The 24,496-nt window shown below is 48.0% G+C and overlaps 2 protein-coding genes across 2 annotated transcripts; one reads left to right on the top strand and one right to left on the bottom strand.

Moving 5' to 3' along the window:
- Positions 1–267: 267 nt before the first annotated feature.
- On the top strand, positions 268–14,009 carry CCNF (cyclin F). Its single transcript, XM_065683613.1, has 17 exons — positions 268–376; positions 1,998–2,152; positions 3,298–3,404; positions 4,314–4,381; positions 5,118–5,311; positions 5,668–5,721; positions 6,259–6,363; positions 6,904–6,981; positions 7,367–7,518; positions 8,138–8,302; positions 8,951–9,074; positions 9,418–9,598; positions 10,022–10,109; positions 10,644–10,743; positions 11,043–11,173; positions 11,327–11,496; positions 12,335–14,009. The coding sequence occupies exons 1-17, from the start codon at positions 364–366 to the stop codon at positions 12,796–12,798; spliced, it is 2,349 nt and encodes a 782-aa protein (XP_065539685.1). The 5' UTR covers positions 268–363; the 3' UTR covers positions 12,799–14,009.
- A 229-nt stretch (positions 14,010–14,238) lies between these two features.
- Positions 14,239–23,056, bottom strand: VRK3 (VRK serine/threonine kinase 3). The gene is made up of 12 exons (XM_065683614.1): positions 22,929–23,056; positions 22,509–22,849; positions 21,175–21,227; positions 19,009–19,075; positions 18,200–18,284; positions 17,638–17,740; positions 17,178–17,270; positions 16,861–16,993; positions 16,023–16,143; positions 15,668–15,726; positions 15,218–15,366; positions 14,239–14,526 (listed from the first exon to the last, which is right to left on the bottom strand). Exons 1-11 carry the CDS (start codon positions 23,051–23,053, stop codon positions 15,218–15,220), a joined length of 1,329 nt encoding a protein of 442 aa, XP_065539686.1. The 5' UTR covers positions 23,054–23,056; the 3' UTR covers positions 14,239–14,526.
- Between the last annotated feature and the right edge of the window lie 1,440 nt (positions 23,057–24,496).

Here is a 24,496-nt window from a genome sequence, read left to right on the forward strand (position 1 = left end):
TCCAATGACAGCCCGCGCTCCAGGGCCGGCCCCGCCCCCCTTCGGCCTTCCAGCCAATCACAACGTCTACTATGTTTAAAAAAAAAGTGCGCGCTGCCGGTAGGCGTCGCTCAGCAGAGCAGAGCCAATCGCGGGCGGGAGGAGGACACGGGGGGCGTGGCCTGGGCGGGGCGCGCCGCCCGAGCCTTCCTTGTCCCTCACTGAGAGGCAAACGGAGGGCGTTGCCGGAGGGCGTGGCCTCTCGCTGGAAGCCCCGCCCCGCCCCGGCCGGTCCTGCCCCGCCCACCGGCGGCGCCCCTCAGTCCGAGCCGGTCCGGGTGCGGCGGTCGCTGGTGTTCGCTCGGTGCCCGGGGACGCACCGCGATGAAGGCGGGCGGTGAGTGCGGGCCTGCGCGCTTACTCTGCGGTGCTGCTTCCTCCCTCCCCCCCGCCATCCTCTGCAGCTCTGAGGAGCGCTGGCCGCCCCGCGGCTCCCTCAGCCCTCTCTTGGGCTCACTCTGAAGGCGGCAGGAGCGGGGGGGCTGCGCCCCGGGGGAGCGGGCATTGCGCGGGCTGCGCTGCGGCTCCTGGGCGAGCGGGGAGGCCGGCGGCGGCGGCGGCGGCTGCGCGCCGAAATTCAAACAGCGGCGGCGGGAAAGGGGGAATTGACGGGGGGAAGGGGCCGGGGGCCTCCGGCCAACCCGGGCCGCGCCGCTCAGCGCTCTGCCGCCTCTCGGGGTGTCGGTGAGTGGGGCGGCGCTTTTACCTCACCCTCGCTGGAGGAGCCGCGGCGGTACCTAGCGGCAAGCGCCTTAGCGCTTCCAGCCCCAAAAGTGGGTACTGAGGAATGTAGGTTGTGTTGGAGCTGCAGGTAAGATGGATCTCGGCTGTTGGGCGCAAATCCGTAAGTGGGAAGCCCATGTAAACACAGGAAAAAGCAGGGTTTAGGCTCAGGGTGATGCAAGTTGCCCAGAGCCGTTGTGGAATCTGCAGGTTTCCAAACCTGGACCCAGCTGGGTGGGCTCCGCAGGGCTCTTCCAGCCCCAACCACTCTGGTTTGGGGAAGCAGCAACTTGAGAATTTCCCCGTGCGACTTCCTGGCCTTTGAAACTAAATTTTCTCATCCCTGAGTTGCCCAAGTACCCCGTGCCCCCCAGTCATTTGGATGTTCATTTTGGCATAGCTGGCATACCAGCGTGGAAGTCCATTCCTTTTCCATGGCAATAGTGGTGCTGAAGTTTGCTCCAGAAAGTGGAAGTGGATGTGAAGGACAGCAGTGTTCTGCCTTGCACCCATCTAAAAGTTTGTATTTTCGTGGGGATAGCTTTTCAATCAAAGACAGGTAACCGGTAATGTGCTGCTTGAGAGATACTGGGTGATATTTTGTGTCAGGCTGGTGGTTCATTTTGTTAAACCTGATGTGCCAAGGACATTAGTAGCATGTAGGAATAGGAAAACATGTATTAGCTCAGTGGTAGCCATGGCTTATGGACCCTGTTAAGGGGTCCTTAATCCCTGTTAAGGAACGTGCTGACAATCCAGCTGGCCTCCCCTTTGCAAACTGATATCCCAGCATTAAGTAAGAGTCTGATGCAGCAATTCTGCTTTGAATAAATTGTCTGTGGGCTCTGCAGTTTGTGACTGCTATCAACTGAGAAAGAAAAGTTGGGACTTGCGGTAGGTAAATGAAGTTGCAGTAGTGACAGGTTAACTAAACACAGTCAAATGGGCATGAAGGGGGTTTTGATGAAGAGAACTCAAGCATGAGCCATCCCTTCTGAGCCTCTCAGCTTAATTAACTAAACTGAGGGAGGCACTTGCTGCTCTCTGGCTCAGTTTTACAGCATTACATGACCCATGCTAAACTTCTGTGATTAATATGTTTGAAGAAGTGTCCTGTGCTGCAGTAAGTAGGTACTGAAGTAAACATGTATTTAGGTATGTGTATGCTCTGTAGTGTATTTTCTCTTTGTACTGTTCCATCACTAACAGAGGTGTCTCCTGGTTTTGTTTTCTAGTGATTCACTGTAGATGTTCCAGGTGTTTTTCTTTCCCTTCAAAGCGAAGGGTACGAAAGCGGCCTCGAGTCCTGACGTTGCTAAGCCTGCCTGAGGATGTCCTGTTCCACGTTCTGAAAGGCCTTCCTGCTGAGGACATCCTCTCAGTCAGAGCTGTGAGTCCACTACTGCTTCCCCTCTGTCCTGTACCATGGCTGGTCTCTGCCTTTAGGAGACAGGACTGCACAGGGGAAAGGCTGGCTTCTTGTGTCAGAGTAAACCTGAGGAGAACCAAAGCATCACACATGCAGTAATTAGGTTTTTGCTACCGCAGTAGCAGGTTTATTTCTCAGGACTCAGTCTGAAGAAGATTAGCATTTGATTGCTCTATGTAAATTTTTTAATGGGAATTGTCCTGCTAGATGACTGTGGCTGAACAAACTGGTTTGGCTTGGCCTTAATGGGGATTAGGCAGGTAACAAGTTATGATTAGAATCATGGGATCAGCTGGATTGGAAAAGACCTTTAAGATCATCAAGTCCAACCATTCCCCAGCACTGCCAAGGCCATCACTAAATCGTGTCACTGAGGGCCTCATCTACACAGTTTGTAAACACTTCCAGGGATGGTGACTCCACCACTGCCGTGGGCAAACTGTTTTAATGCTTGACCACCCTTTGGGGAAGAAATTGTTCCTAATATCCAGTCTAACCCTCCCGTGACACAACATGAGGCTGTTTCCTCTTGTTCTACCCTTTGTTACTTGGGAGAAGAGACCAGCCACCTCCTGGCTCCATCCTCCTTTCAGGTACTTGTAGTGGCCAATAAGGTCCTCCCTGAGCCTTCTCATCTCCAGACTAAACCCCCCTGTTCCCTCAGCCATTCCTCATCATACTTGTGCTCCAGACCTTCACCAGCTCCATTGCCATTCTCTGGACCCACTCCAGCACCTCAGTGTCTCTCTTGTAGTGGGGGCCCCACGGCTGAACACAGGATTAGAGGTGCAGCCTCACCCAGTGCCCAGTACACGGTGACAGTCACTGCTCTGGTTCTGCTGCCACAGTGGTGCTGATACAGGCCAGGATGCTGTTGGCTTCTTGACTGCCTGGGGCACAAGCTCACTCATGTTCAGCTCCATCAATCAGCACCCCAGGTCCTTTTCCATGGGAAGCTTTCCAGCTGCTCTTCCTCAAGCCTGGAGCATTGCATGCGGTTGTAACTTGTAACTAATTTGATACCTATCTGAAATCAAATTGCGAAGAAATGTTTTTCTGTTGGTCCTTTTATTTTAGTAATTCTTATTTACACTCCCCCTTTGCAGGTGCATTCACATCTTAAATACCTTGTGGATAATCATGCTAGTGTTTGGGCATGTGCAAGCTTCCAAGAAATATGGCCTTCTCCAAGCAATCTGAAGATGTTTGAAAGGTAAGGTTTAAGAATCAAATTTGTCTGACCTCATAGAAGAGGCTGTTTTTTAAAGGTAGATACACAATTCTAGTAAGTCCTCACTATCAGTGGAGGATCTGACCTTCCCTTTTTGTGGAAGTCTTTGCTCAGGGTGATGAAGGATTGTTGATTTCATGTCGAAATGGCAGCTTATAACTGCTGTCTCTAACTGGAGCAGAGCCTGTATAGCAAAATTATTTCTCTTTAAGGGCACTAATATTTAAGGGAAGATAGCACATTAACTAGAACCTGCTACTGGTGTGTTCATATGAATGTGCAAGTGACATCAGAGGCTGAAGAGCACAGCCATATTTCTGAGTCTAAATTGGTTTGTGCACTTCTTGCTCACAAAAGTGTATTGAAAAATGGGCACATTACAGTATAAAAATGAGTGAGGTTTGAAAGGATGATGAATGTGCTTAAAAAGGTTTGAGAATGTCTCTATCCACCTGATTTGAAGGGCATCTCTCAGTTTAAATGTCAGGATAGTTGTTTTGCTTCAGACTATGTGTGTATTATGTTCCTTCTGAAGAAGACTGCTTATGTGCGCATCAGCTTGCAAGGGAGGAGTTCAAGGGCTTGATGCATGTCCTTGAGGGTACAGGAACCAAAAGATGTTACTGCATTCTGTTGCTTTGGGTGTTGCATGGGAATGAGAAACCATTCCTGTGAATTGTTAAATTATCCTGGATGTGGGCATAAAAAAAGATTGCAGCAAGAAAAGCCTCAGAGTAACTTGGGTCTAACTTCTGTAGTGACAGTACATGTGCTTATGGTTGCTGATCACCAGGTGCCATCCTGTCCTCCACTGAAATAACTTGTTTGAGAATGTGGGCTTGGAGGCACCTCCTCATGTCAGCCTCAAGTATCTTTTTATTCCCCATTCAGGGCTGCTGAAAGAGGTAACTTTGAAGCTGCTGTGAAGCTGGGCATAGCATACCTGTACAATGAAGGCTGTAAGTGTGGAAGCTTGTACTTGGGGTTTTGGGGAAGATGGCACAACAGAAGGAAATGTAGATGAGCTACAGACTTATTTGTAGGTACAGGTGAGACTGTCTCATCATAAAGCTGGCAGTTTTACTGGCTGCTTACAAAGCTATTTCTCCTGTATCTCAAACGCTGGTGGTTTTGTACGCAATTCTACAGCAGTGAAGTGGAGGGCCAGTCTGCTGTGTTCAGTGGGTGGTTGGGTCTCATTTACTGCGACACCTCTTCAGTGCAGCTTTAGCACTGGCCACTAAACTGCTAGGTGTTAAGTGATAGTATAGTGTACAGCTCTTCTAGAGAAGTCAGTGCATAGCTTGTGGTTTCATGTTTAGAAGTTCTCCTTTATAAACTGATCAGACTTGGCTACTTACTTCGTGTGATAAATGTAAGAGAAGAGACTTCCTCTTTGCAGAGGGTACCTGCAAGGCAAGTGGCTTTTGCACCAGTTTGTACACTAACAGGAATTAACATTGCTTTGGCTGCTGATATTTGCAGAACCACCACCCTCCCCAACTTAGGGTTTTATATTCCTAAAGACTGATTGCAGAGAGATTTTTCTTGCCATCTGCATGATTTTTAAGGCTCTAAAAGGAAGATGCTGATCAATCTTTACCTACTTCTATCCTATTGTCTGACTTGGCCTGACTAAATCCTAAGCAGGCATTGTGAATAAACTCTAAATGATTTCTGGCTGGTTTTGTTCAGTGTCCATCTCTGATGAGGGCCGTGCGGAAGTGAACGGATTAAAGGCATCCCATTTCTTCAGCCTGGCAGAGCGTCTGAATGTGTCTGCAGCTCCATTTATCTGGCTTTTCATCCGTCCTCCCTGGTCCGTGAGTGGAAGCTGTTGTAAAGCTGTGGTCTATGAGAGCCTCAAAGCAGTGTGTCAGTTGGAGAAAGTAAGATTTCTTTCTGCCTTTGACTTTAACATAGGCTAGAAGCTGCATCGGGTTATTTCAGAAAATGTATTTTGTTTTCCCAAGTTGCTCCTATGCTCTTGTTGCTTAAATGACTGTGGATCAATCATTTTAATGAATTTATTGCCAAACCACACTTGGTGGTATATCATGAGTGCCAGAGGCCTGTACTGTGTCTCCTTGAGAGAGACAGTAAGGTCTCATAGGTAACAAAACTTCGGGGAAAGGAAAGGGGAGGAATGACTGAAAGGCAAATAATATTGTACTCTGGAATTACTAGCAAAAATTGCCACTGTTTTTTATCTTTAACAATAATTTATCTCAATTGTTTTCTTCAGGCTGAAAAAGGATCTATTCTCTACTGCTTGGCCAAGATCTTGAGTCTCTTTGAGGTGAGCAGTGTTTCTGGTTTAATGTGCTCGGATACCTTTTTTTGGTGGTGCTAATGCTGCTTACCTTGATTTAAAAACAAATAAAATAATCAGCCAAATGCTCTTATATTTCTCAAGTAGGTTAGGAAATTCTGCTCTTATGAGTTTAATTTATTGTTTATTTTAAAGGAACATCATCAACTGAGTTTATTGGATTCTACAAACAGTGAAATTAATTTTGGCTTGATCATGGGCTTGCAGTGTGTTCAGGTCTGAAAGAAAGTCTTCCAGTCATAATGCATATCCAAAAAAACCCAGTTCTTCAGTGGCAAACAAGCCAAAAAGTTTTTGTCTTGCTGAGGGAAACCACTGCAGGCTTCCTGAGCCTGGAACTTCCAGTGGCAGCACTGAGTGGATGTGGGAGCTCATCCCTCATAGTGTGAAGGGGACTTGTAACTGGTTGGTTCTGCTTTGTAGCTTTCAGTGGGTTTTGGAGTATTGAGACCTGGCATCCGGTTGGTTGGACAGCAAAAATATCATTGTGCCTTTTGGTCTTAGGATGAAGAAAAAAGAAAAGAATCCCTCAAAATGTTTGAAGAATCTTCCAAGCAGGGTTGTTTAAACAGCTCCTACCTCCTTTGGGAAAGCAACAAAAAGGCTGCTGTAAGTAGTATGTTTTTTTTCCCAAAACAGCTTCTTCACTGTAGCTTCTAAATCTGTTATGTGCAACAAGTGTACACAGAAGGAAGTTGCTGTTCCTCAGAACTTACCTCCTTCATAAACAAAGAGAGCACCAAGAACTATCTTAAATGGGCTTTGTGTCTGCCTTAGTGTTTAAAGTGGGTCTACGAGCAGTTGTAGCCAAGATGGAAGCAGAGTTCCTTTATTACTGGCTCTGCTGGCTAGTGATGATATGACTCACTGGGGACCAGGAGTGGGGAGGCTGCTTGCATGATCAGCAATAAATCTGCCAAAGCTCTCCTGTTGGAATCCCAGGTGATATGTCTCATTCCTGTGAGACCTTGGACAAGATTGCAGCCAGGTCCTTAAAAACAGCCTTGTAATTGTGTTGAGAAACTGGCTTCTTTGTGAACTAATCCAAGAGCCTACAGGAAGTGATTTTTCTTTGGATATTCGTACTACAGTCCTGTTCATTGTGTAAAGGTGATGGGGTTTAAAATCTGTTTGCATTCCTCTCTGTAGATGTCAGATCCTGGCAGATACCTCCAAAGTCTCAGGAAGCTTAGAGACTTTGCAGCAAAGGGCTGCTGGGAAGCACAGGTAAGATTGACTTTTCCCAGGAAAACAGACTTTATTTGGTCTTTCTGTGTGACCACTGTAGGTTTAGGCTCCTCCCTTTAGAAGCAGGGTCAGAATTGCTGAGTAGTATCTCTGTGTGTGTATATTTACTCTGTGGGTCCCAGTCTTTTGGAAAATACAGCTGGCCTCTGGTACAATCTGAGTAAAGACACATCTTTTGATGCACTTAAAAGCCTGCCCCAAATAATGTGTTCAAATTGAAGTCAAACTTCACATTCTACTGATTCAAGTAGTCTGTCCTGTTTGCTTTCTAATTTCAGCAGGAAAATTACAGGATTCTGTCCTGCCTTAGTTTGCGTTTGATAAAAAAGAAACAGCAAACTTTCTTTTGTGTTCTCTCCTACAGATAGCTTTAGCCAAAGCTTGTGGTAATGGAAACCAACTAGGATTAGAAGCAAAATCTTCCAGTGAAATGGTGTCTCAAATCTTTCAAGCTTCTCTTCCTATCAGCAAGCAAAGTATCTTCACTGTGCAGAAAGGAATGAATGAAACAATGAGGTAAACATTCAAATCCAGGAGTCAGGCCACACAGCAGAATCTGTTGCTATTTCCCTTTATGTCTGCAGAGCGAAACAAATCTACAAGAATGTCTGTTGGAAGATAGTAGTTTTTGCTTTGCTCTTCTGTGATGCATTGTGTACAATCAAACACATGGCATTTCACAGAGGAAGTACCAGAGCCCTTATTTCAAGCCCTGATGAAGAGCTGAAATGAGGGTGTGAGAGTTTTTTCTAGACTCTAAGTTCTTGCATTTGTCAGTACTAACCAAGAACTGGAGGCACTGTTTGGCTTGTTGGAGTTATAATTACTCTCTAGTTATCTTAAGTGGCATTTAGCCTCCCAACTGATGTGTCCTACATTTTCCTTGTGCAAGCACCTATTATAGGACAGTTTCTAATTCAATTTCACAGACACCTTAAGCCTGTTGACCTTCAGAGTCTAACAGGCCTCTGGTTTTAAATCCTTATCTCAGTGTATGTCATTTTTCTGATAATTCTTTGGGTGCAATTTTCTGGCTTGGAACTTTGGAATGAAGAAGGGACTTGGTCATGAGGAATGGGGAATGCACACTTTGAATGGCTTCTAACTATGCAGATTATGTCTCTTTCCTGTCTAGGTACATCCTGATTGACTGGCTGGTGGAAGTGGCTACAATGAAAGACTTCTCTAGCCTATGCCTTCACATGACAGTGGGATGTGTGGATCGTTACTTGAAGCTGAGACCTGTACCTCGGGCTCGACTCCAGCTTTTGGGAATAGCCTGCATGGTCATTTGCACACGGTAGGGTTCTGACTGGTGAACAGAGGGTGCTTATTGTGATCATTCAAATTCATTTCTGCAGCTCAAACTTCCTCTCCCCTGCTAATAATAGTGCTGGAAAGAATCTTTGTCTTTCTTCTACATTGACTGCTGCTTGAGCTGTGTTCACATACAAACACAATCACTGCAAATGAGGCACAATGTAACTCTTGAACATGTTTTTAAATATTAAAAACTCCATAGTGGTGGAGTTTTTAATATTTAAAAATATGGTCTAAATGCATTCAGTCAGCAGCTGAAGTCTTTCATGCCACATTAGCATGAGTGAGCTACTCATAAAGAACAACTGCAGCAGCGATGTTGCATAGTTTAGTCTGTTGAGATGAACCACATGTTGTATTGTAAAATTATTCTTCTGTGATAGTTTTCTTAATATCTTGCATCTTAACCTAGGGAAAGTTTCATAAAGGAGGAATTTGGAACATTGTAGTAGGTGGTTCCAGCTTAAAGGTGAAATAAATTAAGAGCTGCTGTTCGTTCTTTCCTGGGAAAGTATCTTACAAAGTTGTTTAACTCTTTTGGCATCTTGGGTGCATTTATCTGCCACAAAAACATCAGTGCACAGTGCACACATTCACTTTCTTCTGGGGCTGACTGTTCCTACTGCAGTTTCATCAGCAAAGAGATCCTGACAATCCGGGAAGCTGTGTGGCTCACAGACAACACCTACAAATATGAAGACTTGGTCCGAATGATGGGCGAGATCATTTCTGCCCTAGAAGGAAAGATAAGGGTGAGTTTGGAAAGTGGATGGAGTTTCTCACCACTTGGGCTGCTGGTGAAGTCAGGCTATTGCAATTAGCCCTTCTCCTTATCTAAGAGGTTGGTTTTATGTGAGTGTTCTCTATCTACCGTGGAGACCATCCGTATTTCAGAGCATGCAGATACAAAACCCTCTGTCTTCTGTAGAGATTAAAACTTAAGCCATTTATTCTTTCACCAGAGAATGTTTCAATGTCAGTGTAGTAGTTAGAAAAAGTGATGATGTAATGAGAACAGCATCTCCTAGAAACAACTGTTCTAAATGCTCAGTGCTTGTTTCATATTCCCAACCTCTGTTCTCCTCTCTGCCCTAGATACCTACCATTGTGGACTACAAAGAAGTACTGTCAAACATAGTCTCACTGGAGAGAAGAACTCTTCACCTTTACAGCTTCATTTGTGAACTGTCACTCTTAAACACAAGCCTTTGTGTGTATTCTCCAGCTCAGGTGGCAGCTGCAGCGCTGCTGCTGGCTAAGATACTACACAGGCAAGGTAACAAACCTAGCCTAAAATAGAGCTCAGCATGGGATGTCAGCCTGCTTTGTCTCTTTAGGAAGCCTTTAGGGTTTTGCGGGTTGCTTAGTCTTTAGACAATATGTCCCAGTCACTTGGCTGGGGGAGAAGAGGAGACCAGGGATAAGACTTCAGAATGAAGAGCTGACTTTAATGTGGTTTACCTCTTAATATCTATAATGAACAAGTGTCAGACTATGCAAGCTTTGTGTTTAAATGAAACTTAAGATTTCTGTACTTAGGTATAACTTCAGTTTGGCAGGTAAACCTACCCTTGAAGCTAATTATGAACTATGTACAGGGATAAGCTTGTAAAGATCATGATCTTTATCCCTTAAAAACATGCCTCTAATTACAGAACTGCTAAGCTCTGTGCAATTGTAATATGTGTTCTCTTCCCAGCATGCCCCTGGACCAGCCAGCTGTCTGAGTGCACTGGTTTCTCCCTTGAAGACCTGCTGCCCTGTGTCTTAAGCCTCTACCAGAAGTGGTAATAGTTTTGGAACTCTTTTGGGAGGGCACATTTGTACTTGGATTCCAGCTCTTGCAGACATGCTTCACCAATAGGGTCAGCCATTCCCAGTGGCAGAGGTGGCTTTGGCAAACTGCCTTGTTTCCCCTGACACAAGGTACAGAGGGGAAACAAGGGCCACTTAGTGGTAGTGGCTCTGGGTTTTATGCTCCTCAAGGCTTCACAGGTTTCAGCTTGCCAAACAGCTCATTTTCAGAAGACTCAAACTGGCTTATTGGGGAGCTTCAGAAGGAGTTCCAGGAGCAAAAGTGGCTCCTTTTACAAGAGTACAAGGCAAATATTCTGTTTATTCTCAGGAACAGAAAATTAATTAGATTCTCATGTGCTTAGAAACCAAGAGTCCTATCTAGCTGCTTAGTGGCTCTGCTGAAACACCAACTTCCTTAGCACAGAGCTGGACAGAGGGAGCTGGGAGCACTTAAATTGGCAGGGTTTGTTAAAATTGTTTCATATAATCCATTCTAAGATTGGGGCTTTATTATTTCTTTCCAGCTTCCACGACGATGTCCCAAAGGATTATAGGCAGGTGTCCTTAACTGCAGTGAAACAACGATTTGAGGATGAGCGTTATGAAGAGATAGGCAAGGAGAAGGTGGGTGAGCTCTTGGTCTGTCTTTGCTGATGTTTGATACCCAGAGCAAAGCTACCATACAGCAGGATGTGATAAGCTGTAAATAATGGGAAGTGGGTTCCAACTTCAGACTTTTGGAAAAGACATCTAAAGTGATAGCTTTAAACTTGATCTGTGGGACACTAACTGCTCTGTTTGAGTACATGTGGGAAGAACTCACTGGGATAGATTTCTCTTGGAAAATAAATAGCCTTCTCCTGGCTCTTTATTCTTCATGGGAATCTCATGGTCTAATTCTTACTGGCTCTTCAATTTTTCAGATGATGAGTTACAGCCAGCTCTGTTCAGTGCTGGGTGTGAAACAGGAGGACCCAGAGCCCAATCCCTTGCATACAAATGTGGTGGAAATTCAGACTTTCCTAAGCTCTCCCTCTGGCAAGAGAACTAAAAGGCCAGTATAACCCCTCACTGCAAATGTTGAAGATCAGCATGAACTTTTCATTCTTAAATATGATAAATCTTTCTGTAATTACCTTATCATACCTGTGAAAAGAGACAGAAGACTTGGGTTTTAATGTGTGACTTGCGGATTTCCTTGCTACAGGAGGAGGGAAGACAGCATTCAGGATGACAGAGGCAGCTTTGTGACTACGCCCACAGCAGAACTATCCACCCAGGAGGAAAGTCTTCTAGATAACTTCCTGGACTGGAGTTTAGATTCCTGCTCTGGTTATGAAGGTGATCAGGAAAGTGAAGGCGAGAGAGATGGAGATGGTGAGGGGTTTGTTCTCCTTTATAAAAGCAGATGAGAATTAAAACTGTCTTTTCATCTTTGCTTAAAACTGTTTCTCAGGCAACAGAAGCCTGAACTTTCAGCTGAAGACCAGTTGGAAAAACGCTCCCCCTTCCCCCATGGTTATAACTGTTGAACTATTTTAGAGGTATATACCTGTTCTCTTTCTCTAGAGTGCTTCAGAGCGTGATGAAGCGTCTGTAGCTGCTCAGCATTTCAAAGTGAGCCTGTTTGCAGGTCCTGCTGATAGTGGACAAAATGTGATTGATGTCCCACTGTGTTAGACATGCTGTATTATCAATCTTGTTGACTTTAGGACTAGCTGTTTATTTTCTAAACAGCTCTTGGTACCTATCCAAACAGTCTGAGGGGCAGAAAAGATTCTGTTTTAACTGGAAAGGGACTTTTCACAAGGGCAGGTAGTGATAAGACAAGGGGGAATGGCTTTAACATGAAATGGGAGATTAATATATGGCATTAGGAAGCTCTTCCCTGTGAGGGTGCTGAGGTGCTGGCACAGGGTGCCCAGAGAAGCTGTGGCTGCCCCATCCCTGGCAGTGTTCAAGGCCAGGTTGGACGGGGCTTGGAGCAACCTGGTCTATTGGAAGGTCTCCCTTGCCATGGCAGGGCATTGGCACTGGATGAGCTTTAAGGTCTCTTCTAACCAAAACCATTCTATGAAATGAGGGTGAATTTAGTGCTCTACCCTCCCATGTGTAGGTAGACATTAGATTTCCACTCTCAGTTGATTGTTTTCTGCTTGAATGCCTGCTCAGTGTTGCTCAAATCAAAACTATATTTTCTTTCACCATCCCGCAGTGACAAGTCCCAGTGGGATCCTGGACATGACAGTGGTTTACATGGATCCTGCAGAGCACTGCTGTCAGGACTCAAGCGATGAGGACAACCTAACTGTGGAGTGGGGTGGGCACACAGTGCCACTGCGGGAGGCAAAGCTGCTGGATGACACTCACAGCCTTTCAGCATATCTCACCCCAAGAAATCGTAACCTGGAAGGGAGCTCAGGCTACTCGTCTGTCAATAGTGCCAGTCCTACGTCTTCTTTAGAAGGCAGCCTTGGAGTACCTCTGAAACCTACCTCAGCACTGTCTGCTGGCAGTGCCAGAAGCAAGGAGCCATACCTGCCTCACTACGTGGAACCATGTTTACAGTTGGCCTGTGCTAGGCCTGGTGCAGGCAAGTGTAACAGAAGGCAAGTCAAGAGGAAAAATGTGGCAGAACACAGTGAAGAAAGGGTCAACTTGGGCTTCTTCAGCCTCTGATTTCCTCATTCTCTTTATTTTTCTAAGATTTCTGGAATCAGTGTTTCTGTTGTAGCCATACAGGGATGATAGTGAATAATTGTCAGTACCTCCAAAAAGAGCCCTTCCCCTCAACTTTGCTTATGTCTCTTTTGTAACCGGTAGCTCACTTCTGGGCCACTTCCTTCCTTGATAGCTGCCTTTTTTAAGTATTCCCTGTTGTCTGATCCTCTGCAAACTAAGATCCTTCTCAACATAGGAAATGTTATAGCTCACTTCTGTCATACCTCACCAGTTACTCCTTGGTGATAGGAATGAATTCGTTGTGTCCCTTGCTTTGCTGTGACGCCTGGTACCATAAATGGAAGGAACTGACTTTGGTTCTCAAGTTACTTGCTGGAACACTATGTTTGAATTCTTCCACTTGAAAGACCTTTTTGAGGATGTGCTGCCTTTTCCTTCTGGCCAGGTACTGTCTCACTTAGCTGGTGCTTCCCTCTTCTATGTATATACCATTTGCTGCACTGATACAAGGTTTTTATGGATACAGTTGAGGTAAATGAAGGCTCACTGCAGGTCTGAGCTTCTTTTTTACCTACCTCTCAGATGATTTTTAACTCCATTGCCTCTGTCTCTAGCTGCCATGTTTTCTGCCCCTAAAAATCTTCCTTTTGTGCCTTAACACTTCACTGCCAAGTGCTCCAGTAATATGATCTCTGTGAACTGTTAGTCTCTGCTGGAACTGTGGTTTAACTGCTTCCTCCAGCTGCTGCCTCCACTTCACTTTGTGTCTCACACAGTCTTCCTTGCTGTTTCCATTAACATGTCCTCAAGGAAAGCACAACTCATTTGAACACTAGACCCAGACAGCAATGCAGGAAGGGCAGTCAGTCTCTTATTGAAAGCCCTAATTTAGGCCTTCCTTTTGGCACCTAAGCTGCGAGGGCAGCATCTGCTTCTCTTGCCAATGATAAAATTTCTGCGGGCCACCTCCACTGACCTCAGCCCAGCAAGCCTGGGCTACACCTCCTTCAGCCTGTGAACACGAGGAGAACATCTCTTGACAAATACCGTTGAAATACCAAGGTACAAGATGTGCAGGAGACATCACTGAATTGAACACTGGAACTGGACTCTGCCTTTTCCTCTGGTTAGAAGTTACTGTGGCAGTCAGCAGCAGTTCAGATACACACAGTGTAGTGATTTTTATTTTATAAAAAACTTTTTTAATACAGGTGGCTCTATGTCTTATTTCAGTGAGTTGTGTCACACTGCCCTGGGGCTGTGAGAACATGGGATGGGGGGGAGTTGAGGTCAGAGTCTAGTTCTTGGAAGTAATATCTTGCATTAAATACCATGAGCAGCTGGGGGCACACCCTGCTGAACCCACCCTCGCCAACTCTACAGCAGCCCCAGAAAGGCCTTGAACATGCCACATAACCAACACAGAGCAGCTCTGGGTATTTGGCCACAAAGTTTATTACAAAACTATGTACTGTCACTCTAGTTAAGATAAAAAAGAAGTCCTTGATTTAGTTTTCTGTGCCAGGCTTTGCCCTTCTCCTCGTGGCTACATCACAGTTCACCACACAGGGGTGTCTTCACATTAGCTTCTTACAACAGCAGCTCAAAATTTAGCATTGGCTCACATTAAAATGTTCTAAAATAGGTGGGTAAAGGTTAAATAGCTGTGAGAAAGGCCTCACGCTGCAGAAAGCTTTCAACACGTCCTGTGCAATTTCTCTTGACCTGAAAGAAAAGGAACAAAATATGAACATTCATCAGTTCAATTCCTTCCCAGAAGAGTAACTGAGGTGATGAGGAGCTAGCTCTGTGTGTTGGGGCTTGGTGCTTAATCGAGTGGCCTTGCCGAGGCTAAAATGAAGTCCATCTCTGTCAAAACTTCAGTCTTGGACAGCCTCCTGGACAGAACAGAGCACCTGTGTCTAGAGCCACCACTTAATGCTACAGGCCTGAGGCAATAAAACCAGAGCTAAAGCTGCTTTCTGAAAAGGAAAAGCAAAAGCTACAGCCCAGAGCCTTGGTTCTTTAAAGACAGAAATTTTAAAAGGACCAGAGTGCACTAATCTGTGTTTTGTTACCACCTCCACCCCCACCCCCCCCAGACTGTTCAGCCTGCTTTGTTAATCCTGGCTGGATCCCTCCAAGGACAAGTAGTTCCAGAAAGAAATGGAGGAAACATGCTGTGACACAGGCTAAGCCTGACTTTTAGCACTGGGCTGGGCTCTACTGGGAATGGTGAAGGGCCAGTGCTCCCTCCACACATAAGGAAAGAGATCTTACAGCCTGCTCCATCTTCACCTCCCCAGGCACCCTGGGGCACATGGCGCAGGGCAGCAGCACCAAGCTGCTGCTGTGCTCACAGCAGTGCAGGGGGACAAGTGCTCCATGCTGCTGCCATCCAAACCATGGCACTTACTCAGGGCACCATTTTGATATCCACTGAGTCATAAGCTGAAGCTTTCATCTTTTCCAGTGGCTTCTTAAAGAGCTGCCGCAGGGCCTCATAGTCAGGCTTTGCCGCATAATCCAGCGCCGTTACTTGCTGCAGGTAGCTCTGCAGGGCATCTGCAAGGCCAAGAGCATCACTGCATGGAGCAGCACAGTAGCTCCAGCTGTCTCTACACAGCTGCTAATATGTGCCTCTCCAGCAAGGCTCATGGATACAGACAATAGGTAGGAGTCCTCCTTGTCTTGCTGTAAAAACAAGGGATTTGTCCAGAGGAGCTTGTCAGTCCGTGTAGTGCTTGGTCACCACTGCCAGTAGCAGCCACTCTGGACGAGCACCCCAGCACAGAGAAGGCTCTAGCTTCAGGTACCCTCAATCCTCCTTCCCCAAGTCCCACTGTCACAGAGAGCAAGCCCGTACCTGGAATGGATCTCTGCCTGAAGCACAGCTGGAGAAGGCATTTCACATCCTTCCTGTACCTGGAATGATCAGTGCAGAGAGCTGTCAGATTAGGAGCAATGGAGCAGGCACTGAAGCAGCCTGTCTTGGGCAACAGGGACAGAAAAGAAACACGGCTGAATTCAGATGGCCACATTCTGAATGGAGCAGAAAACACGATTCATCAAACACCCTTTGGCCAGGCTCAGCTTTTACAGTGGGAGTTAGCCACAGCTGTAAAGTGTCCTGTACCCAAGTGATTTCTCTTCAAACACAAAACTGGCCTCCCTGCTTTCTGCTGAGCAAGAAAGTAGCAAGGGTAGATAATTTCTCCTACTTTTCCTTCTTCTCCATCACAGTTTCCACTTTGTCCAGCTCATCAGACCAAGGCAAGAAGCCACAGAGCCATTTCAGAAGACAGTAGCCCAGAGATTCCAAGTCACTTCGTCGAGATGGTCCTGATGGGAAAAAAGATTCACAACAGAGTTTGGGAGACCCAGGCTAGAGCCTCTCCTCCAAAGGACACCAGCACTTTCTGCACAACCCTGGACGTGTGTATTTGACATGCCCCCTCTGTAGGACAGGCAGCCTCCTGAAGGGGCACAAGACTAAAGAGCAGAAGAAATGCAAGAGCTTTGTTAAGATGTGCTCTGGGCTATCAACACTTCTGGAATGCTGCTAACTCACAGTCACCTCTCAGGCTCTGGAGGAAGATTTGACCAGTCTGGACACTGGGAGAGAATGGTGACATCCCAGCCAGGAGAGGAACTGGCTAATTTAAATGCCTTCCCAGCTCTCACTGCTTCAAGGTCAGAGCAGAGCCTGCTGCAAATCTGTTTTGGGCATAGATCCAACCTGGACTGAATCAGATCCCTGCTAAGCCAGCACAAAGCTGCCCTGTTTTCTATTCCTCGCACGCCTGCAGTAGCCAAGGCTCCAGATGGAGCAGGTACATCTCTGCACCTCTTGCTGCAGTCACTGAGTGACCTGCCAAGTCCCAGTGCAGCAGCCCAGAGGGAGGCAACAGTAAACAGCCCAAACAGGAGCTTGGTTCCAGGTGCATGTGAATGCCTAGAAAGCAGGAGTAACAGAAATGCCAGTAGGGAGCCCCAGCTTCAGCCATCACTGCCACAGCAACAGCTCTAGAGCTGAGCTCAGGAGAGAAACCATCTCACCTGCACCCTTGTGGCTGTCTACACTGATGAACTCTATCGTGCCCTCATGAGGGGTCCTGCTGCCCTCGCACCGAGCCACGTGCTTCCCTCCTGGGCAGTAACGGAAGGCAAAGCAATAGCCTGCAAGGGTCACCTAGAAGACATCAAGAAGTATAAGTCCGAGTGTGTGCATGGTGTGAATTCTGCTCACAGTCCCACAATCCTGCACCACAGCACCTGCCTGAGCACTGCACAGGCTGCACTGCCCAGCCCCAGGAACCTGCATGTTGCTCTATCCTATTTCTCAAGCCCACGTGCAGCACAGCAGTGCTCCCTACCTGCATGTGGTCTGATGGGTTCAAATAGATGTTCTCAGCTGTGATGTCCCCATGCACATACTCATTCTCATGGATGTACTCCAGGCAGTCCAGCTAGGAGCAAACAGAAGAGATGAGCATATCAGAGCTACACAGACTCCCTCAGCACCTTGCCTGTCACTGAGCTGCAGCCTCCCCAGCTTCTTGCAGCTGTGTAGAGAGGCAAACAAAGGTCCATGTCTCTCAGCCTCTAATGTTCAACTGTCAGGTTTCTCTCATTCTCCTTATCCCAAATTCCTTCGAGGTGACATATTGTCCAAAAGATGCTACTCAAGTTTACTACAAGCTCAAGAGATGCTACTGAGAGACCTCAACCAACCCCCCAGCTTTACACACCTTTGAGAGATCCAGAAGAAAGTTATAGGTATTTTCTGGAAGTATTTCTTAGGTATTTCTTAGGAAGCAGTGGTTCTCTACATACCAGCCGGACTACAATCTGAAAAGCTGCCTTCTCCCTCAGTAGGTGCAAGCCATCATTCAGGACAGACTGAAGAGTTCGCCCTAAGTCAGAGAACACCAAAAACCTACAAAAGACAAGGGTTTAGTGCACAGCACCCCATCTGGAAACCCTGCCATAGCCACTTGCCAAGCCATCCCCCTGATTAGAGCCCCCTTCAGCTCCAGATGGGTCTGGGCAAACATTTTCAAAACTTTTGATAACAGAAAACTTCTTGAAAAGGGGAGAGATGCTGATCAAGTATTACAGGTATAAAGCCTGAGTCTCCCCTTCAGGTTAAACTTAAAAGGCAGGAATAAGGGGAAAGAAGCAGGAAGCAGAAAAAGCTATGACTTCACCAGCAACACAAGGACTGAAGGGAATGGCATAATGGGCGAAACCATTTGTTAATCAATGGGATAGGAGCAGTGCATAGGGTTGGGAGCCCCGGAGACAATGAGAAGAGGAATAGCAGACAGCAAGAAGAGGGAAAGTGCAAGGTGGTGGCAGTCGTGGATCAGCTGTGCCCTTCACAGAGTCAGCTCACCTGTAGCTCTCTGCATGCAGTCCAAAGCCAACGCAATTGGGGATTCCCAGCAATGGCACAGAGTGCCCCTTCCTCCACTTCTCCACTAGAATGGGAGAGAAGAGGATACAGTGCAGCAGATGCTGCCCAGCAGATCCAGCAGGAAGGCACTCAGTCGGGGATGCCCTTTCTCTAATGGGTGCTCTGCCCTGGGCAGCTACAGCTGGATCCTCTCTCACAGTGATTCAGTCCCAGAAATGGCAGCCTTATGTGCTGGGGTATCTGTGTGTCAATGCACAGTGCTGCAGAGCAAGAGTGGGACAGGATGCAGGAATACCAGAGCAGGCTAAAGTGTGCGGTTGCTATAGAGCAAGGGAAAATGAGAAAGATGGGAGAGAGGGCTGGAGACGATTTTTACAGTCCTCCCAGAAATGTGGGTTTGATGTGAACTCCTCCATCACCCCAGCCCATGTTTTGTGGCTCAGGTTTCTGGGTCAATGCAGTAAATACCAGATAGGTGACAGAAGTGCCCATGGAAGGGGCACAGAAGAAAGAAGGAACCAGACAGGTCAGGCTGCAGGGCTGAACAGCTACAGCGAGATCAAGACAGGGCAAGAGAGCTTCAAAGCGCAAATACTGCAGTATGCAGGTACACAGGTGCTCCTGGGAGAGCAGGCTCCCAGGACTCAGCTTCTCAGCTCTCTGGCACTATCCAAACAGTGAATTAGTTCATTCCAACCTGGCCATCAGAGAGACCTGCATGACTGATGAGAAAGCGGTGGCAGTTTCCTACAAGCAGCCTCTTCCCTGCCCCTCCAAGAAGCACCAACCTGTGGCTGCCTTCGCAGCTCGCTGGAAGAAATTCTGTTCATTGTAGATCCTTCCACCTTTTACATCCTAAAGGGAAGAGAGGAAGGAGCATTACTACAGCCACACACACCCCCTGCTAGAAGAGGGGGCAAGATCGCTACAGATCGCAAGATCACTACAGGACCTTCACTACTCATTTTAAAGAGAGCAACAAACCCCCACAAAGAAATATATACCAGAGCAACAACAAAGCTCAGGTCTTTTGGGTCACTAATGCTGCACCCAACCTCCACAAATGCTCAGATCAGCACAGAACCACGGAGCAGCTGTCTGACGTTGGACATTTCAGGCATTACCATTTACAACTGCCTGTGGGTTAGAACCATGTCAACAACACAGACCTGCTGCAACCCGGAGTGAGCTCCAGCCCCAAAGCTCAAAAAAGTGTTAAAAGGAGGAGAGGTGACCTTGTGACCCACAGCACAGATGAAGTTATTCTGTAAACAAGCAAGTCTCAAAGAGCTGTAACATTTTATTCTAGTTGCAGAAAGGGAGAAAGTCTGTTGCTCTAAAGCTGGGCTGTGTTCTGATATCTTACATCCAGCTTTTTAAATCAGCAAGAAGTACTGCACTTTCACTACTGCTGTTACTAAGTGAATTGAAATGCATACAGTTTACAGTCAGTACCACAGAATCCCAGACTGGTTTGGAAGGGACCTTAAAGCTCATCCAGTTCCAAACCCCTGCCACGGGAGGGACACCTTCCACTAGACCAGGTTGCTTCAAGCCTCAGCACCCTCACAGGGAAGAGCTTCTGCCTAAGAGCTCATCTCAGTCTCCCCTCTGTCAGGTTAAAGCCATTCCCCCTTGGCCTGTCCCTACAGGTCCTTGTCCAAAGCCCCTCTCCAGCTTTCTTGTAGCCCCTTTAGGCACTGGAAGGATGTGTATGTGTTTGCCTATGCACACATACATATATATATTCAGCACACTGCAAACTAACTTAGGACAGATGCCATCATGAAGGGGAGGAAGCAGCAGTTTCATATTCTAGCTGGTTTGACCCCAAAGGCCCTACCCGCATCGGGCTGAGGTAGCCGGAGGATCAGCAGGCCCCAGACAACACAAACACCCATGTTCCAGAGGGTATTTTATTCAGCACTTTGCCTGGTGAGCAGATCTGAGCCACCAAAGCCAGGAGCCCAACTGCTTTTGTGTGCATTATCAGACTGTACACTCCTCGCCAGGCAAGGGCTGGGCTGGGCCAGCAGAAGGCTACCAAGCAAAACACCGAAAGATGCCAAAGGTGCAAAACAGGGTGGTTGGGAGTGTTGTGTACACAAGTTTCCTTCTGTAAAGCTTCACACCTACTATTTCTTGGTTTCTGGCACTTGGCTGTCTTTTCTCATTAGCACTATTCTTTCTCCAGCCTCTAAATGTCTCAAAAGGGACAGTGACTTTTCAACAGGTCCCCCCAGAGCTGTCAGCACTGGTCCTCCCGCAGACAAGCAACCCCAGGTGCCACGGCAGACAAGAAAATAGCCTCTCTGCTCTGGTTTGTGAGTTACTGAATAATCAATCAATTGGATTCCACTGCAGAGCAGCCATTGCTGGAAACAGCACGTTTCTGGAGGGCCCAGGTTATTGGCAAGTGCCTGGAAAGCTGGCTCAGAACTCCAACTAGAATTACCGTTTGATTTGAAAACATGCTCTGGCCTTACAGAGCCTCTCAGTGCTGGTACATCATACTGCTTCAGCACAGCCAACCAATTCTAACCTCCCCATTTCCACAGACTTCAGCAGGGAACATACACACTTGCCACACAGGAAAAAAGTAGGTCTGACATTAGCAAATTGAGAGCTCCTTCTTACACCACCAGATCCAGTTTTGGAGGTTACTGAGCCTGGCAGATCAAAGAGGCAAACCTTCTGTAATTAGGGCTTGTGGGGGTTTTAATCCTCATATCTATTTTCTTCACACCTTTCATGGAAGAGCCAAATTCTACTGAAATCCAAGCATGACACTCTCAAGAAGTTACATCCATCTCCTAAGCGAGGTAGGGCCTCTGTGTTCACCTTCTCTGAGTTCCTGGGACATTCCTCCCAGCCCTGCAGGGCAGACAGGCCAGTCCCTGGACACAACACACTATGCACTTCACTATTCCTTACCCAGATGGATCAAAACTCACAAGTTTGAGGGAGTATCTTTGCTTTTGAGGACAGGCTCCAGATGCTGACTGCGCTGTGGAAGGATGGAACAGATGTGGTTACAAGAGCACAGGAAAGAGGCACTGCAGCATCAGCTGCACCAGTAAACACAGCCTGTGCAGCTGCTTCTACTTATCCTCCACTTCTTCCACTTGGTCTTTGCAGGAGCATCCTCTGTGACAAGGTCTTCCCAGATCCCTACAAGATAATCCTTACCTTGCTCCAGAAGCACAGCACCCTGACATGCTGTAAGTGCAGTTCTGCTTAAGCCACAGAAGCATCTCAGCATAGCTACAGTAGAGGGGTGCTTTGAAGATGGCATGTAATGAACAAATCATTAGTAGAACCTCAAAAGCACTCCCAGATTTGTTTGCCGAGCATTCCCTCCAGCTCAGTTCGCAGTTTCTCAAATCTGTAAGAGATGCCAGAGTCCCTTCTGCTCTGCATGGATGTTAAGACTAATATGTGGCCTTCCTCCACCAAAAGGACTTGCACCCACTACTTGCCCTTGGGGTACCTCCTCTGCTCCTGCTCTTAGACTAAGTGCTATACACAGGTTAGCTGCTACTCATCACCTAAAAGCTGTTTCTATAAAACCACTGTAACAGCAACAGTATTTTCTCTTTTTCCAGCCTCACATCTTTACAAAGATGTAAGTGGATGCCCAGACTTTGTTATGAAACAAGCATAAACTAAAGCCAACTATCAGGCAAAACTTACTAATGGGGAAAATCCCTCCAGAGCAGTTTCCAAGTTAACAACAGAGAATAAGATCGAAACCTTTCCTTTGGAAGTTTACAAGCGGACTGGGAAGAAAAGATCAGCAGTCACTAAGCAGCTGAGAAGCAGTCCAGATAATTTAGCTGGCTTTTGGCACACAAAACAGGCCAAGAATCCAGAATTGCCATTTGGTCATAGAATCCCAGACTGGTTTGGGTTGGAATGGACCCTAAAGCTCATCCAGTTCCAAACCCCGGCCACAGGCAGGGACACCTTCCACCAGACCAGGTTGCTCCAAGCCCCGTCCAACCTGGCCTTGAACACTGCCAGGGATGGGGCAGCCACAGCTTCTCTGGGCACCCTGCGCCAGCGCCTCAGCACCCTCACAGGGAAAAGCTTCTGCCTAAGAGCTCATCTCAGCCTCCCCTCTTGCAGGTTAAAACCACCACCCCTTGGCCTGTGCCTACAGGATACACCAGTGCTGGCAGCAGTTCAGGTTTGCGCCTAAAGCCAGAAAGATGAAGCACGGCAGCAGCCGCGAGTCCCTGCGGACAGCCAGGGACCAGCCCCCCGGCCCGCCCCGGCTCCACAGCACCTTCATACACCAGCCCGCAGCCGCCCTGCTCCAGGAGCCGGACCAGCTTCCACCGCTGTCCGCCCTGGTCCGTCAGGACTACATCCACCGGCAGCGGCTCCGCCGGGCCGGGCCGCAGCTTGCGGGGCGAGCGGGAGGCGGGCCGGGCGGGGGGCCGGGCGGCTGCAGGCCCCGGGGAGGTCGCAGGACTCGGGGTCGGCTGCCGTGGCTGCGGAGGCAATGTCGGCTCCTTCTCCTCCTCCTGCTGCTGCAGCGGCGCGGGCAGCCTCCCACCACAGGCCGGGCAGAAGCGGAACGTGGGCTCCACGCCGCGCCCGCACTGCGGGCAGAACCGGCTCACCCTGCAGGACACCGGAAGCAGCCGTCAGCGCCCACCCCGGAGGGCCACCCTGCCCCTGCCCCCGCTCCCACCGCCGCCACCTCGGGGAGCCGCCGGCCGCCTCGCACCGCCGCTGCTCAGCCTGCGGCCTCGGCCGGCTACGGCCCCGCCGACCGCGGCCCGACATAACCCCACCGCCGGCCGCCCAACCCGCGCTTCCGCGCATGCGCCGCTAACAGGCAGCTGCCGCGCCTGCGCCCGAGCCCGAGGAGCATGGTTGCCCGAGGGCAGGGACGGGCAGGGGAGGGTAGGGTCTGGTGAGCCGAGGCGGGCGGCAGCCGTGCCAGTGGAAGGCGGCGGCGGGGCCTCCTGAGGCAGGTGCTTCCAGCTGGGGTTCGGCAGATTGCTCGTTACTTCAGCAGCCTCCTGAGTGACAACCTTGGGAGCATCAGACTGGTTCTCAGAAGCTGATGGGTGCTGGTGGGTTGTGGGCCAGGAGGAGTCACTCGGTATTCAGTGATTGCGTGCGTAAACCATCCCTTCTGCGCATTGTGCACCTATAAACATCAAGTGGACGCTAAGGTGTTGCCATACAGCGAGTGTCGGTGGATTTGGACCTTGGCCTGCTGGTGGGTGAGACCCAGGTTTGCTTGGGGAAGGTTCCCGGACTCCATGGTGAGGGACAGAAGGGCAGCTGAGGTGTGCACAGGGGGGACCATGGCTTTGTACAGGGGACAGGCCAAGGGGGAATGCTTTAACCTGACAGAGGGGAGACTGAGATGAGCTCTTAGGCAGAAGCTCTTCCCTGTGAGGGTGCTGAGGCGCTGGCACAGGGTGCCCAGAGGAGCTGAAGCACGGAATCAGACTCTACTACTTGGAGTTATAAAGCAGCTATGTTTATTACGGCGCCGGGTGCAAGGGGGATTGCTCCTCCTATCTTGCACCTTGAGGGTTAAGCAAACAGATGTTTATTACACACAAACATGCATATTCATTAGGTTTCCGAGAGTTCGACGGGTATATTACAATTAGTTTAGGAACTCATTATCATAAGTCTCCTCCCTTTTGGCGCTTGCTCACTGCCCTCTGATGGTCGTGGGCAGGGGTCTTCCAAGATGAAGAAAGCAGTCTTCCTCAGGGTGCACTTTTCACCTTTGGCACAGTTGGATGCCCCAGTAATCACAAATCAGCTGAAACCAACCGTATCTGCAAGTTTCTGATAGCTGGCAAAGATTTAGAACAGTGTGACCTTTGTACAAAAGTTATTGCAAGCAGAACAGGATGGGCAGACAAGGAGTATCCTAAGTTAGCAGATGTTCCGGAGTCACTGTCTCCAAGCTAACTGATAATTAGGATGGTAAGAAATAATTCGCTCATTAGAAGGATGGAAAGAAATAATTCACTCTTGTTAGTAAGACTACTAAATTCTGTTATCACACCACAGGCTTACAACACAAATATTGTTCTCTATCTTAGACCTGTTAAGTTAAAAGTATTTTAACCCTGTGTTTTCACTTGCTTTCCTTATATCAAAGCTGTGGCTGCCCCATCCCTGGCAGTGTTCAAGGCCAGGTTGGACGGGGCTTGGAGCAACCTGGTCTAGTGGAAGGTGTCCCTGCCCATTGCAGGGGGTTGGAACTGGAGGAGCTTGAAGGTCCCTTCCAACCCA

The sequence above is a fragment of the Lathamus discolor genome, chromosome 6 (genome assembly GCF_037157495.1).
Source record: "Lathamus discolor isolate bLatDis1 chromosome 6, bLatDis1.hap1, whole genome shotgun sequence".
Lineage (NCBI taxonomy): Eukaryota > Metazoa > Chordata > Aves > Psittaciformes > Psittacidae > Lathamus > Lathamus discolor.

What these genes read in the sequence shown, in the direction of transcription:
- VRK3 (XM_065683614.1), bottom strand. Translation starts at nt 23,053, where the DNA reads ATGCGCGGAAGCGCGGGTTGGGCGGCCGGCGGTGGGGTTATGTCGGGC. An exon ending in GCGGCCGGCGGCTCCCCGAG is followed by an intron (nt 22,850 to 22,928) that starts GTGGCGGCGGTG and finishes GGTGTCCTGCAG; the next exon opens with GGTGAGCCGGTTCTGCCCGC. An exon ending in GTGATGGAGAAGAAGGAAAA is followed by an intron (nt 15,727 to 16,022) that starts GTAGGAGAAATT and finishes TGATCATTCCAG; the next exon opens with GTACAGGAAGGATGTGAAAT.
- CCNF (XM_065683613.1), top strand. An exon ending in ATACCTGTACAATGAAGGCT is followed by an intron (nt 4,382 to 5,117) that starts GTAAGTGTGGAA and finishes GGTTTTGTTCAG; the next exon opens with TGTCCATCTCTGATGAGGGC. An exon ending in TTAAGCCTCTACCAGAAGTG is followed by an intron (nt 10,110 to 10,643) that starts GTAATAGTTTTG and finishes ATTTCTTTCCAG; the next exon opens with CTTCCACGACGATGTCCCAA.